This window comes from Cynocephalus volans, chromosome 17 (genome assembly GCF_027409185.1).
Source record: "Cynocephalus volans isolate mCynVol1 chromosome 17, mCynVol1.pri, whole genome shotgun sequence".
NCBI lineage: Eukaryota > Metazoa > Chordata > Mammalia > Dermoptera > Cynocephalidae > Cynocephalus > Cynocephalus volans.
Window position 1 is genome coordinate 4,805,031 of NC_084476.1, and position 12,694 is coordinate 4,817,724.

Genomic DNA, 12,694 nt, shown 5'->3' on the forward strand with positions numbered 1-12,694 from the left:
TCAGGACCTAATATCTCTGGGGCCTCATTCAGGCTACCAGTTTTTTTTTTTTTCCATGCCCTGTCAATCAGCCTACTAATTGTTAATTGATAAAACAATTAGACAAAAAATCAGTAAGAATGTAGAAAATAGGGTGAACACAATCGTCGACCATCTGGGTCTCATGGCTGCCTGTCGACTGCCACGCTCGGCGGGCAGAGTGCAGCCCACGTCCCTGCAGGTGGACACGTGCGTCCCCCAGACACACCGCGGCTCGGCCCATAAAACAAGCCTCAGTCCTTACAAAGGATCAAATCATACACCGGGAACTCTTCCCTTTTTTATTATCAAATTTTTTCCACTGAATGAATATATCACAATTTAAGAAGAAATATTCAAATTGCATGCATCCGACAAGGAGCTCACGGGCAATACATACAAATACGCGTCTGAAGAGCTCCTGCAAGTCAACAGCAAAAAAAAGAACCAACTTGAAAACGCTACACATGGTGAAGCCTGAGGACATCACGTTAAAGGAAACGACCTAGTCACAAAAGACAAGCTCTGTGATTCCACTTCGGTGAGGGCCCGACAGAAGTCACATTTGACAGACAGGACGTGGAGTGGCAGGTGCCGGGTGCCGGGGCGGGCACGGCGGGGGTGGCGCTGGCGGTGACGGGCTGCAGGGCGCCAGCTCGGCGGGGTGAAGAGTGGTGACCACTGCACAGCAGCGCGGGCGCTCAGTGGCCTGTGCTGCGCACACCGGGATGCCAGCCTCTGTTCCCGATAACCGGAGTCTCCGAAGCCTCTGTGTAAGTGCCAGGATGCTGTCACTGCGTCGCGGACGTGCGGGTGATGGCCTGGCTGAGAAGGGGCCCTTCCGGAGCCAGGGCATCTGTCACAGGGGTGACAGCCAGGTGCCACCCGAGGCACCCGAGGCTGGCTGTGCCTCCTCTCAGACAGGGCCGGGCATCCTTTCCCTCCTCAAGAGGCTGTGACCCCAGAGCCGTTAAGAGGGACTCACACCCAGAATGAGAATGAGGACAGAGGAGCCCAGGGACCCTCAGAGAGACCACGGCCACAGCCCATCTGCCGAGACCACCCCCCGGGGTGCAGGGGGCCAAGCCAGGACCGCAGGGGAGGGCAGGGCCCGGGGGCCGCACAGAGGGGACGATGCGTAGGGATGAGGAGCCCCAGCCCTCCGGGTTAAGGGTCCAAGCGAGGCTCTGCGTCCCCCTTGCGTGGCCGTGGGTGGCCGCCCAGCCGCTTGCACGTCTGTGAAGAGGGTGAGGATCCGGGAGCCCGCGCGTGGGACACGCCCGGCACAGGCCATCTCACTGCCCCGAGTGTGAGCTCCCGGCTGCTGTGACAGACGGCCACAGACTGGAGCGCTCGGAAAAACAGACATCTGCTCCCTCGCCGTTCTGGAGGCCAGAAGTCAGAAATCGAGGTGCCTGCAGGGTTGGTTCATCTAGAGGCTCTCGGGAGAATCTGTCCCAGGCCCCTCTCCAGCCTCCAGTGGCCGCTCCTCGGCTCATAGAAGCATCAGTCCAGTCTCTGCCACTGTCGTCACACACATCTTCCCTCTGCGTGTCCAAGTTTCCCTCTTATGAAAACACCAATCGTTGCATTCAGGGGCCACCCAAAGCCAGGATGATCTCATCTTGGGATCCTTAACTAATAATATCTGCAAAGACCCTATTTCCAAATAAGGTTACGTTTGGAGGTTCCAGGTAGATGTGAATTTGAGGTGTCACATGAATGTTGGGGGTCACCAATCCAGGGAAAGGACAAATTTGCCCCTATAAATCTGCCAGATAAAGGGGGGAAGGATCAGGGCTCACCTGATGGTGGGGGCACAGGCACAGGTCCTCAGTGCCCACCTGTAGGAACCTGGTGATTCCTGAGCAGGGAGGACCCCAACCCAGGGGTCCCCTGGAGGGACTCTTTCTGTGCCCAGCACACAGCACCTTGCTCAGGCCCCAGTACCTGCTTTGCTGTGCACAGGCGCCTGGAGCTGCAGGTGTCTGGGACCCACATGCACCAGGTGGGGAGAGCAACGAAGAAGAGGCCACGTCACCACCTCTGGTCCACTTGGGGGCAGGAGGGGGCAGCACCACAGGCACCTGGACAGCCACCACAGAGGGGAGGGATCAGGACCCCAGGAAGAGCCCAGGGCCCATGCTGATGGCCATGGGCGGGTGGCCGGTGCCACTGTCCTGTGGACAGAATGTGTCGCCTCCTCTGCACGCTGCTTTCCAAGGTGATCTTTGAATGCTCTTGACCGCTACACCCAGCACTTGGGACAGTGATGTCCAACTCCCAGAAAGTCACTGAAACTTTTCCTACCAGCACCATCAGGTGACCTCTTCAAATACCCCAAACTCCCATTAACCCAGGTCCATTTGGGCTCTTGGGTCTTCTCCAACAGAGTTTTTTTACTGAAAATAAAGCTGAGAGAGCTCCCCATGACACGAGGGGCTCCGCAGACGCCCTGTGTCCTCTGAGGCATGGTTTTGGGGGGACGTGCTCTCCTGAGACTGAGGCAAGGCTGGCGAGGTGCCTGGCAGTCTGAGGGGGCCGGGGCTGCTGGCCCAGGTGGCTGACCCAGTGGACCACCCTGACTCTCACCCCTCGAAGCCTTTGCCACATTCCCAGCAGCTTCCCGGGGGGCCGAGACCACCCCTCCCTCACACACAGCACCCTGTCAGCAGCCCCATCCCCGGGCCCCAGCAAGACCAGTCTCTTGGCACAGTCCCCAACCACCAAGTTCGACAGCCGCTGGTGATACAAGCACCTACCAAGCTAGGGCCAGGAAGGAGCTTCCCAAATCTGCCAAGCGTGTTCACAAAGCTCCCAGGCCCACCGAAACCGCGGCGCCCCACCCTTGCTCCCCTCGGAACAAGCTCCGCTTTCCCAATGGGTGCCTGGAACTCAGTCTGGACGGGAGGAGGCCTCCAGGAGAGGAGGCGATGCCCCAGCGCCTGTCGTGCCTGCGCGCTTCATAGCCAAGAGGCGGCTCCATCCAGCTGTCCGGCTCTACCAAGTCCAAGCACCACATCCACGGCCACCCTGCTGAACACTCAGGCCCTCAGAGCCACCCTTACCCCAGTGGGTAGCTAGGGACTTCAAGGCCCCAAGAAAATACGTGGGGGAACAGATTTCAAATCAACAACTTATCAGTCCCTACTGCCTTCTTTTTACCTTTTTTTTTTTTTTTTTTTTGCAATATAACAGAAAAAAGTGCAAAAATGTCAGTGTGCGGCTTGGTGAATTATCACGAAGCAAACACAGGCACCCACTACCGGGAGCCCCCGCGCCCCCAAACCCGTTCCTTCTCCCTCCCAATAGGTGAGCACCCTTCTGACTTCTCACAGGTAGTTATGTCGATTTCTTTTTAATTTGCATCTGTGAAGTTCATCCAGTTGCTGATGCAGCTGTGATCCATCATCTTCCCAGTTCCAGCCATCAGGACCATCCGTCCCTTTGTCTGCTCTTCTGCTGATGGACACTGTGTCGCTCCTGCGTGGGTCCCTCGGGGCCCACACATGCACGTCTTGTTTGGGTCTGTACCTAGCAGAGCGGTTGCTCTTCGCGCATCAGGGCTGTCCAGGTGTTTGGTAGCAGGTGAGGCCAAATGACTTTCCCATGCACAGGATTGGGGCAGAAGAGGGACACCAGTGCCTTGCCTTCCAGTTGCATCGGTCTGACCAATGGGATGAGAGTGGACTTAGGGAGGTGAGGGTGGACACCGGCGGCAGCCACAGTGATGCCGCAGAACAGATGGTGGCTTGGGCCGGGGCAGCAGCCACGCAGGTGGCGAGACGTGGCTGGGGGTGGCCGTGCTCGGGAAGGAGAGCCACAGACTGTCCGGAAGAACCAGATGTAGAGTATGAGGGCTGGGAGAAGCCATCAGGGTTTCTGGCTGGACAGCTGAAGGGACGGAGCTGCCACCAACTGGGAAGGGAAGACTGATGGGGGAAGTACAGCAAGGGACATTGAGTCCAGTTTTGGACACGAGGAGCTTGAGAGTCTGGAGGACACCACAGGTAGTGATGTCACCCCAGGGATGTGCAGTGTCACAGCAGGACATGGCAGTTAAAGGGGAGATGAGGTCACCAAAGTGCAAATAGAGAGGAAGAGAGAATGAGGACTGAGCCCCAGGGACCCCGATGTCACGGGGCCTGGGGGTGCAGGAGGGCAACCAAGTGAGGTGGGGCCCAGAAGCCACGTGGAGAATGTGAGCCCCGGGGGAGGGCAGGACCAGCCGGGAACTGAGGCTGGCCTGAGCGTCAGGGCAGGGGGTCGTGGTTCAGGTGCAGAGGGAGAAGGGAGCTCCCGTGGCAACTTCCAGGGGTGGGGCAGGTAGGGTCCTTGCTGCCATCTGAAAGAGCGAACGTCAAGGCCCAGAGAGCCGAGGGCAGCAGCACGTCGGCCGGGGCTGGGACCGGAGCCGATGCTCACAGGGACGCCCCGCCCCACGTCTCCGCGCAGCACCTTCAACACAAGGTCCAGGTGGTGCAGAGAGGTCCTGGAGATGGGCTCCTGCTGCCCGCCCCGCCCCCCTGCCCAGGACTCGAGGACCAGGGCCGCGCCTTGCTCTGCCCAGCACAGCGTGGCTCGGGCCCAGGCCCACTTCACTCTCTTTTTGTCCCTCTCCTGAGTCCCAGGATGCCCAAACCAAGCTATTCGAGCGTGTGGAAAGGTGGCCATTGGGAAAGAGACTTGTGTCTGTTACATCACTGAGAAACTCGTGACTTGATTTTGGAGGTTGAGCACTTGATGGGAACTGGGTGATCTTGGAAGCCGGCCCAAGAGCGCCCGGCCTATTGTTACAGTCCGACGGACAACACTGGTGGGGCAGGGGCTTTGTGGACATGGGACACAGGCCCTTGCTGGCCACAGCCTCAACAATGGAGGGTAATTGTGGTAAGTGGGAGGAGACCAGCAGCAGCAGCTGGCCACATGGCCAGGAAGCCTCTCCCAGCAAGGAACAAAAGGGCCATCGGCCACACACTCTGGACACTTGTCCACGGCACCTCCACATCACCCGCAGCTGCTGCCACCTCACCATGAGCCTCCTGCTGCTGGCTGTGGGGCTGACCCTGCTTGGCAGCCCTCAGGCCCTGCACATGGGTCTGCAGGACCCCAACTTCAACGAGAATCTGGTAGTTGGCCTTGGGCATTGGGAGCAGGAGGGGCAGGTGGCTGGGGCAGTGAGTGGGGACATAACAGGCGGCCCCCAGTCCCCAGCCAGCACTAGACCCTCCCATTGGCCTCTCTTGGGAAGATCAGCGGCAAGTGGTTCTCGGTGGCCTTGGCCTCCAACAACCTGCACTGCGTTGAGGAGAAGGGAAACATGAGGTTCTTCATCCACGACATCCAGGTGAAACACAAGAGCCTGCAGTTCCACCACTTCCAAATGAAAGTCTGGGAAGAGGGCTCCGGACAGGCCCCAAGGCCCACGGTGACTCCCATCCCCCCAACTCACAGCCCAGCTTCCCAGGCACTGGGGCTGGGAGTGGGGACATGCCAAGCCAAAGCGATGCCCAGGAGGGAAGAGGCAGGGCTTGCTACCCCGAGGCAGGACACAGAGGTCCGCGGTCCAACGTGGCTAGCCCTGCCAGGTGTCACCAAGGGGTCTCCCGGTTCCCTATCAGGATAAACGGTAAGTGTGTCCCAGTTATGATGACGGCAAGAAAAACAAAAAAGAAATTCCAGTATGTGATGCGACGTAAGTATAAACCATCAGCACTGGCCAGCCTGGGGGTGGAGGCTCCCAAAGAGTTTGGGGTGCAGTCGAGCCAAGACTTCAGCTGCAGGGAGCTTGTCTCACATGTGAGGGTCCCCCGGGACGGCTGTGGCACCCCCTCAGTGCGCTCTGCAGTGGGTGGGTGGGCTGAGCTGGCAGAAGCATCTGGAAAGAGCAGTGGCCTGCACCCCAGTCATGCCCCTGCTGCAGCCTGGCTGGTCATTTGGAAGGGACAAGGGGGGTCCCAGGGTCTGGCTCTGGCCCAGTACCCGTTGGGATCCACAGATGCGGGTCACAACCTTGTCTTCCTGGAGAAAGTGGACCCCAAGTGCTTCGTCATCTTCTGCACCCACAAGCAGCAGCACAGGAAGGAGACCGTGGTGGTGGAACTCTACAGTAAGTGCCCCTGCCAGAGCCCTGCCCCCACCAGAGCCCTGTGCCCCACCAGAGCCCTGCCACCTGCACACATGCGGACATTGTCCCCTCCCTGTCCCCTGCCCTGCCACTTGGATTAGCTTGGTGTGTGTCTCCATGTGATGCCAGGTGCCTCCCAAAACAGTGTGGCCATTTGCTGGCCTTTGACAAGCATGCCAGGTCCCAGCCCTGTACCGCAAAGTGAAGGAAGTAAAGGAACATGCACAAGAGACAGGGTGGCCAGGCCCAGAACAGACATCAGACCCCATCCTGAGTGTCGAACACAGCTCTGGGCCCCCTCGCCTCCTCTCAGACTGGGCAGGAGGTTACCTTGCTCCCCAAACCTGTGGCACACCCCTCCCACCCAGCTCCCTACAGCTCTTGTCCCTCAAGACAAAACCTGCACCCCTCAAATTGAAGGCAAACCCTCCAAGCCCCCCAGGACCCCACATCCCATTGCTCCACGTGACCGGTGAGAAGGACAGCTCCCACCCCTCTGTCTGCAGGCCGGACCCCTACTGCAAGCCAGAACGTCTGGCTTATATTCAGAGTACTGCCAAAGCCACGGGATCAAACCTACCCATGTCATTGACCTGACCAAGGCTGGTAGGTGCTCACCTCCCCGCAGCCCAGAGCCCAACAGGGGACCTGCCCGGGATTCACACCCAGTGTGCCCGGGAAGCCCTCCGAGTCCAGGTCAGCACAGGCTCGGGGGCTACCGTCTGAGCTGCTCCTGCTCTCTCCGCCAACCGCTGCCCTATCGACCAACAGTAGGGACACCTCTGGGCCAGGTAGGTGGCCTCTGACCCCAGAGGGCAGCAGCAGCAGGTGGGGCCCAAGGATGGGCACCTACTGCATGCTGGCTCCATGCCATCCAAGTGGGCAGCCAGGCCAGAGTGGCCACCCTTGGGAGCAGACACTCGGGGAGAATCGAAACACCGGGGCCCATGCAGGATCCAAGGCAGGGGCAGGGCCAGCCTGGGGCAGCGGGGACAGCAGGGGACCTGTGGAGAGGCTCAGGGTGGGGATTTAGGGGAAAGGGCATTGGAGAGGGGCTGGCACAGTGAACTGGGTGGGGACCAGCGGGGACGGTGGGGGTGGGCGGCGTCCTGCTCACTGAGGCCTACGGGGAGCTCCCTCCTGTGGCCTTGACAGATGGCCCCAGCCAAGTGCTCCCTCTTCCTGCAGATGCTTCTCACCCTTCCCCCACCCACCCCAGCCCTGAGCCCCCTTCTTGCTCACAGCGTCCTCCACCAGGTGCCCTGCCACCCTCCCTGAAGGACCAGAAAGTCACCGAGGACCCAACGAGCCCTTTGGCTACCCCCATTCTGTGTCCCCACCCTGAGGAAACAGCCCCCCGCAATCTGTCCTGCGTGTCCCATAAACCTCTGTGCGCTGGACCGAGTGTGCTCTGGGGGATGGGGGACTTCACCCTGGCTCACAGCAGTGCTGGCCCCAACCAGAGACAGAACCAACCCCCCCAGCCACCCTCCAGAGCTGTGACCCGTCAGCTGCTCAGTGGGAAGATGCCGGGGCTGGGAGAGCTTGTGGAGTGTCAGATGTGGCTTCCCAGGGGGACGTCTCGCCAGGGCTGGGAGGGACAGGGCCTGAGGGGGGACACAGGGGGCCATGAGGGTCCCTGTATCTCAGTGGTTTTGGGAAAGTGGTAAATTTTAAAAATGGAAAAAGACTTTTTGTTAAGAGGGGAAATGGACGGTCACCTTCCAGAGCTGGATTCAGCTCAGCAGAGACTGTTGAGTCCACCCCAGCCCCTGTGCTGGGTGTTCAGCGGGTGGTCACACCCACGGGCAGGAGACCCAGCAGCCAGCAGCTGACCTGGGACCTAAAGTAGAACTGATAAAACACTGGGCTGTCCTGGGCAGTGTGACCTTCCAGGAGCAGCAGGAACCCCGAGTCAGACCCGAGGGGTGGTAGACTGAGGCAGAAGCCTGGGCTGCTGGAGGAGCCCCTCTCTTCCCAGGCAGCTGTCCCCGCTCCTGCCTCACTGCAACCCTCAGGCCACCCCATCTCCTGGACACCCTCTCCCCAGGTTTCCAACCCTTTCCTGGAAACCAGGCCTGGTGGGGAGACACCCACAGAGAGCAGCCCACACTTGAGGCTGCACCAACATCCCCCCATCCAGGGCCACTCCCTGGGAGTTGTGAGGGGGATGGGACCCTCCTTGTGAGCTGGAACCTATATGGGCTTGGGTCCACACAGTCTGGGGAGCTATTGGGGACGCCCCTCGCCAGCGACAACATTGCACACAGACAATGCCGGGCCGGGGAAGGACGGAACCTCGCAGCCACAGGACTGCAGGCGAAGGGTGGCCCCACGGCTGGCCACATGGTGGTAACGGCAATGCCAGACTGACCTGTGCTGGGCCTGGCTCCTGTATCCTGGGTGGCTGTTCCTCAATCTTCAGCAAAGCCACACAGAGGACAGCGTTGGTGATGTCCACTCCCAGCTCAGCCCTGAGGGGTGGCCTCAGGCCCCCAGCCCTGTCTTCCCCAGCACAGGCCTATCCCCGCTGTGGCCTCCCCCCTGCATCCAGCACTTTCTCTCTCAGCGCTGGTCACCCAGCTCTGTAGACAGGACCCCAGGGTCCAGTCCAGTTTCGGCTGTGGCCTGTGTGGGTGACTCCAGAAAGCCTCGCCCCAGTCTTAATGTCCTCACCCACAGAGGGAGCAGGATTCCAGGACGGGACTTCCAGAGCCCCTGCCACCCCTTAGCTCAGGCTCTTCTATCTCACTCAGCCGCCTTTCCTCTGCTGCCCAGGGGAGCCCCTTCACCCCCAATAACACCCCAAGGGGTCCCCCTTCCCCTCCTGGATGCAGCCCGAGCTCTCATGCTGGCGTCTGAGGCCCTGCTGAGCGGCCCCTGCCTCTTGTGACCCAACCCCTCTGCCCCCACCCTCCAGGTGGCTTTCCTGAGCCCCGAGTCTACATGACCTGCCAGGCGCCCACATGCCCCAGTGACGTCCCCATCACCGGCCCAGCTGAGAACCCAGTCTGTGCAGGCCTGGTAGCCGGAGCCACAGGGGTGGGCCCTCAGTGAACCCTGATGCGACCGTGAATGAATAAAAGATGAATAAACGAACAAACGAACGGCTTCCCTGTCTGCGAGGCCCAAGGCAGGCAACGGCCCCGAGGAGACCTGGGCTGAGCAGATGCTGCCCATCGCTGCACCTGCCACCCCCGGCTCACGCTGGGCACATCTGACACAGGAGGGGGAAAGGGTGATAAGAACAGCAGGTGCACCTGACGAGCAACTGAAGCCCAGGGACCTGGGAGAAAGAAGATGCTGGAAAAGCAGCCTGTCCAGGGAAAGGCCAGGCCGCCCCACCTCAGCCAGCCTCATGCTGAGCCCCGCGTGGATCCATCCCCAGGGGAGATGACACGACTACGGGCAGAGCTGGCCAGGAGCTGGGAGTCCTGGGTGCAGCCAATCCCTGCCCCTCTCCATGCCTCAGTTTCCCTTCCTGCCAGACAAGATGGTTGCTGGAGCCCTGCCAGCCTCACCATGGCCTAACCCGCTCCTGGGACAGTCCGTCTGAGGGGTGCGCCAGGGAGGAACACAGGCGTGACCCCCGCACCCTGCAGAGATGGAACAGCCTCCCACTGGCTTACCCTACGGGCCCCGTCCACCCCAGCCGGCTGACAGAGGGGGTCAGGCCATTAGGCCTCTGTCTGCTGTCCAAGGGGCAAGAGCACAGGCTGGGGCGGCCGAAGACCACCGGCCCCCTTCTCCTTCCCTTTTGCACCTGCCTCTTTCCTTTTCTGGCCAGAGAGCTGGTGGGGAGGGGGCTTGAACCTGAGAACAAAGAGCAGACCCAAATCAAAGGCCAGGGATGACAGTAACACCTGGGGGTGGGGGTGGGGTGCAGGAGGGCTCAACAAAGAGGTGAGGAGGGGGCGTGACCATCGCCTGGGGGAACCTTCTTGGGGAGAGAACACACGAGTCATCCCTTTGCTCTCACAAACGATCTAACAACCTAGGGCAGGTCCTTCCCTCCCTGACCCATTGCCAGTGTGGGGGAGGGACCGCAGCAGGACTGGGTGGTCAGTGAAGTTGCCTGCAGGTGGCAGCTTTCACAGCTGCTATTATAGGAAGCCAGGCCCAAGCCACGACATGACCCCATGTTCGGGCATCAGCATCAGGTGTCCTCAGAACAGCCCGAGGCAGGTGTTCAGGGTAAAACAAGGGCAGGGAAGCCCAAAGAAAGGGGTGTGGCTGCCGAGGACAGAGAGAGAGGACCATTGCTGGACCCCGGAGGTGGGGCCCGAAGCAGGTGCAGGCAGCAGGGGATGTCACCCACCACGTTGCACCCCTCCCTGAGTCACCAGAGCCTGGCTGGTGCTGCCTGCAGCCCACCCCTTCAACCCGCCCAGGCACAGAAGGCAGAGCAGGTGGTGTGACACGAGCCACTACAGCCCTCCCCGGCTGAAAACCCAGCCAGGTCTCCCACCGGCTTGCAGTGGAGCCCAGGAGGCCCCGCCTGAGCCCACCCTCGCCACCTCTCAGGTCTGCCAGACTCCACCAAGGAGCCCCGGCCTCAGGGGAACTTCCTGCCCCCAGCATGGGGAGCCCCTTTGCTGTACCCCAAGGGCCACCACCTTCTGGCCAGAACACTGGGGACAACTGTATCAAACTGGCTCCTGTCCCAGGCCAGGGAGCTCGCTCCAAGGCCGAGCGTCCCCCCAGGCGGTCTTTCTCTGCCATGTGGCGCCAAGGCCTGGGTCCACCCTGGAGGAGGAAGAGCCACCCACACCGTCCCCCGACCGGAGGAGTGTGGCAGCTGGGTTGTACGTCACAGCCCCGGGGACCCAGGCCGAGGCCCCGTCCCAGCGCCGAGGGTCAGGCTCTGCCCTGGCCCCTTCGTGTTTGCTCCTGCGCTGCTTGGCCTCCGCCCGCCTCCACCAGGAAGCCCCGGTGCCCACCTGTGCCTGGCTCTCTCCCCGCCTGTTCCCCGCTGCCAGGGCCGCTCCCCAGCTCGCTTCTTCGAGGAGGAGCCCATGTTTAGCGCTGTCTCTGCCCCCTTGGTCAGCCGGCTCCTGTCCCTCTCGGCAGCCCCCCGGAGCTGGTGGCAGAGCCTTCTCCGTCCTCACCTGCCTCCACGTCTGCGGCTCCAGTTGCCTTGTCCTTGGCTGGCTGCCACGAGCAGTCACCACCTCCTGGGCTTCCCTCCAGGGCTCGGCCTCTCCCTGGGCTACCCCGGGCAGCACCGTGGCTGGTCCACTGCTCTGGGCCTCACTAATCCAGGCTGTGGTTTGGGGCTACCCGCTGCCTCCCCACACCCCCCCTCGCCTCAGCACAAGCTGCCCCCACCCCAGGAGCCCCTGGCCCCAGCGTTCCCACGTCCCAAGCTCCCCTCTCCTCCGAAGGGACAGCTCTTTGTCCAGGTGCCTGATGGGTCCTCCTTGGTCTCAGTCTTCTGCACACACTACACAGACCTGAGTCCTGTTGGGGGACGTCTAGATCCCTCTGCTTACCCACCCATCCCCCTGCCCAACTCCTACGTGGTCAGGGTCTGGCCCTGCTGGGAGACAAAGCGGCTGGGGGAGAAGGGAACAGACGGCCCGACTGCCGGGGCTGGGTTTACCTCAGAAAACGGAGTCCCTTCACCTGTCCCGGCACTAAAGTGGCCTCTTTAGACAGTTGACTTTAAAACCCATTTGTGGGTCCCTGAGGTGCATATTCCACGCACGGCTCGGTCACAGATTGTGATGCTCCTCGGAGCACCTGCTGTGCCCCAGGACCCAGGGACCCCGGGGAACCACAGGGCGCCCACGGGGCATCTCCCCCACTGCAGGAGCTCGGGCTTCAAAAACCGCTCGGTGAAGCCCAGTGCCACTTCGGCCACCTGCGCCAAGCCCCTCTAACCGCCCCGTGGACGTGGGCACTTTGCTCAAGGTCCTGTGAACGTGGTTTCAGAAGCTCCGGATTCCAGAGATAACTGCACTTCACACTCGGCCACCTCCAGGAGAAAACAGATCCCCAAGGGCCCGCCTGAGACTCGTCACTCAGCAGCCTTCACCCTTCAGCGCTCTGCCCCCCACCAGAGGGCACGACGACGGCCCCTCACGACACGCAGCGGTCTGGGGCCTCTGCGCTCCCTCCCTCCCCGACCTTTGCTGTTTCCCGGCCGCCCCAGCACCCTGGGCCACGGGTATCCAACTCCCCCAGGCCTGGCAATGACTGGGAATCGGGCTTCCAGGACAGGTGGCCCTTTCCTCTGCCAGGTGGGTGCAGGAGGAGCCAGGTCCTTGGGCAGAACAGTGAAGCCTGCCAGTCACGGCAAGGGACAAAGTGGCACCCGGGGTGAGAGCTGATGGGGGGATGCCCCAGAGAGAACTTTAATGAAGCCCTGCCCCACCCCCCTCCAACTCCTAAATATAAACCCATGATCACTGGTGTGCCCACCTGGGGAGCAGCTTCCTAAACCCACTCCTCTGGCCAAGAAAAGCTGTAATTTGGCTCAGAAGAACAAGGCCCAGTAGAGAAGGCGTGCAGGGTGCAGTTGTGGCACGGCTCCCACCCCACACCACC

General features: G+C 61.2%; 1 protein-coding gene across 1 annotated transcript; it reads left to right on the top strand.

Annotated features, from left to right (window-relative positions):
• The first annotated feature begins 5,051 nt into the window (after positions 1 to 5,051).
• On the top strand, positions 5,052 to 6,737 carry LOC134365505 (uterocalin-like). The gene is made up of 5 exons (XM_063081635.1): positions 5,052 to 5,147; positions 5,270 to 5,439; positions 5,640 to 5,713; positions 6,017 to 6,127; positions 6,652 to 6,737. Exons 1-5 carry the CDS (start codon positions 5,052 to 5,054, stop codon positions 6,735 to 6,737), a joined length of 537 nt encoding a protein of 178 aa, XP_062937705.1.
• Positions 6,738 to 12,694: the final 5,957 nt, after the last annotated feature.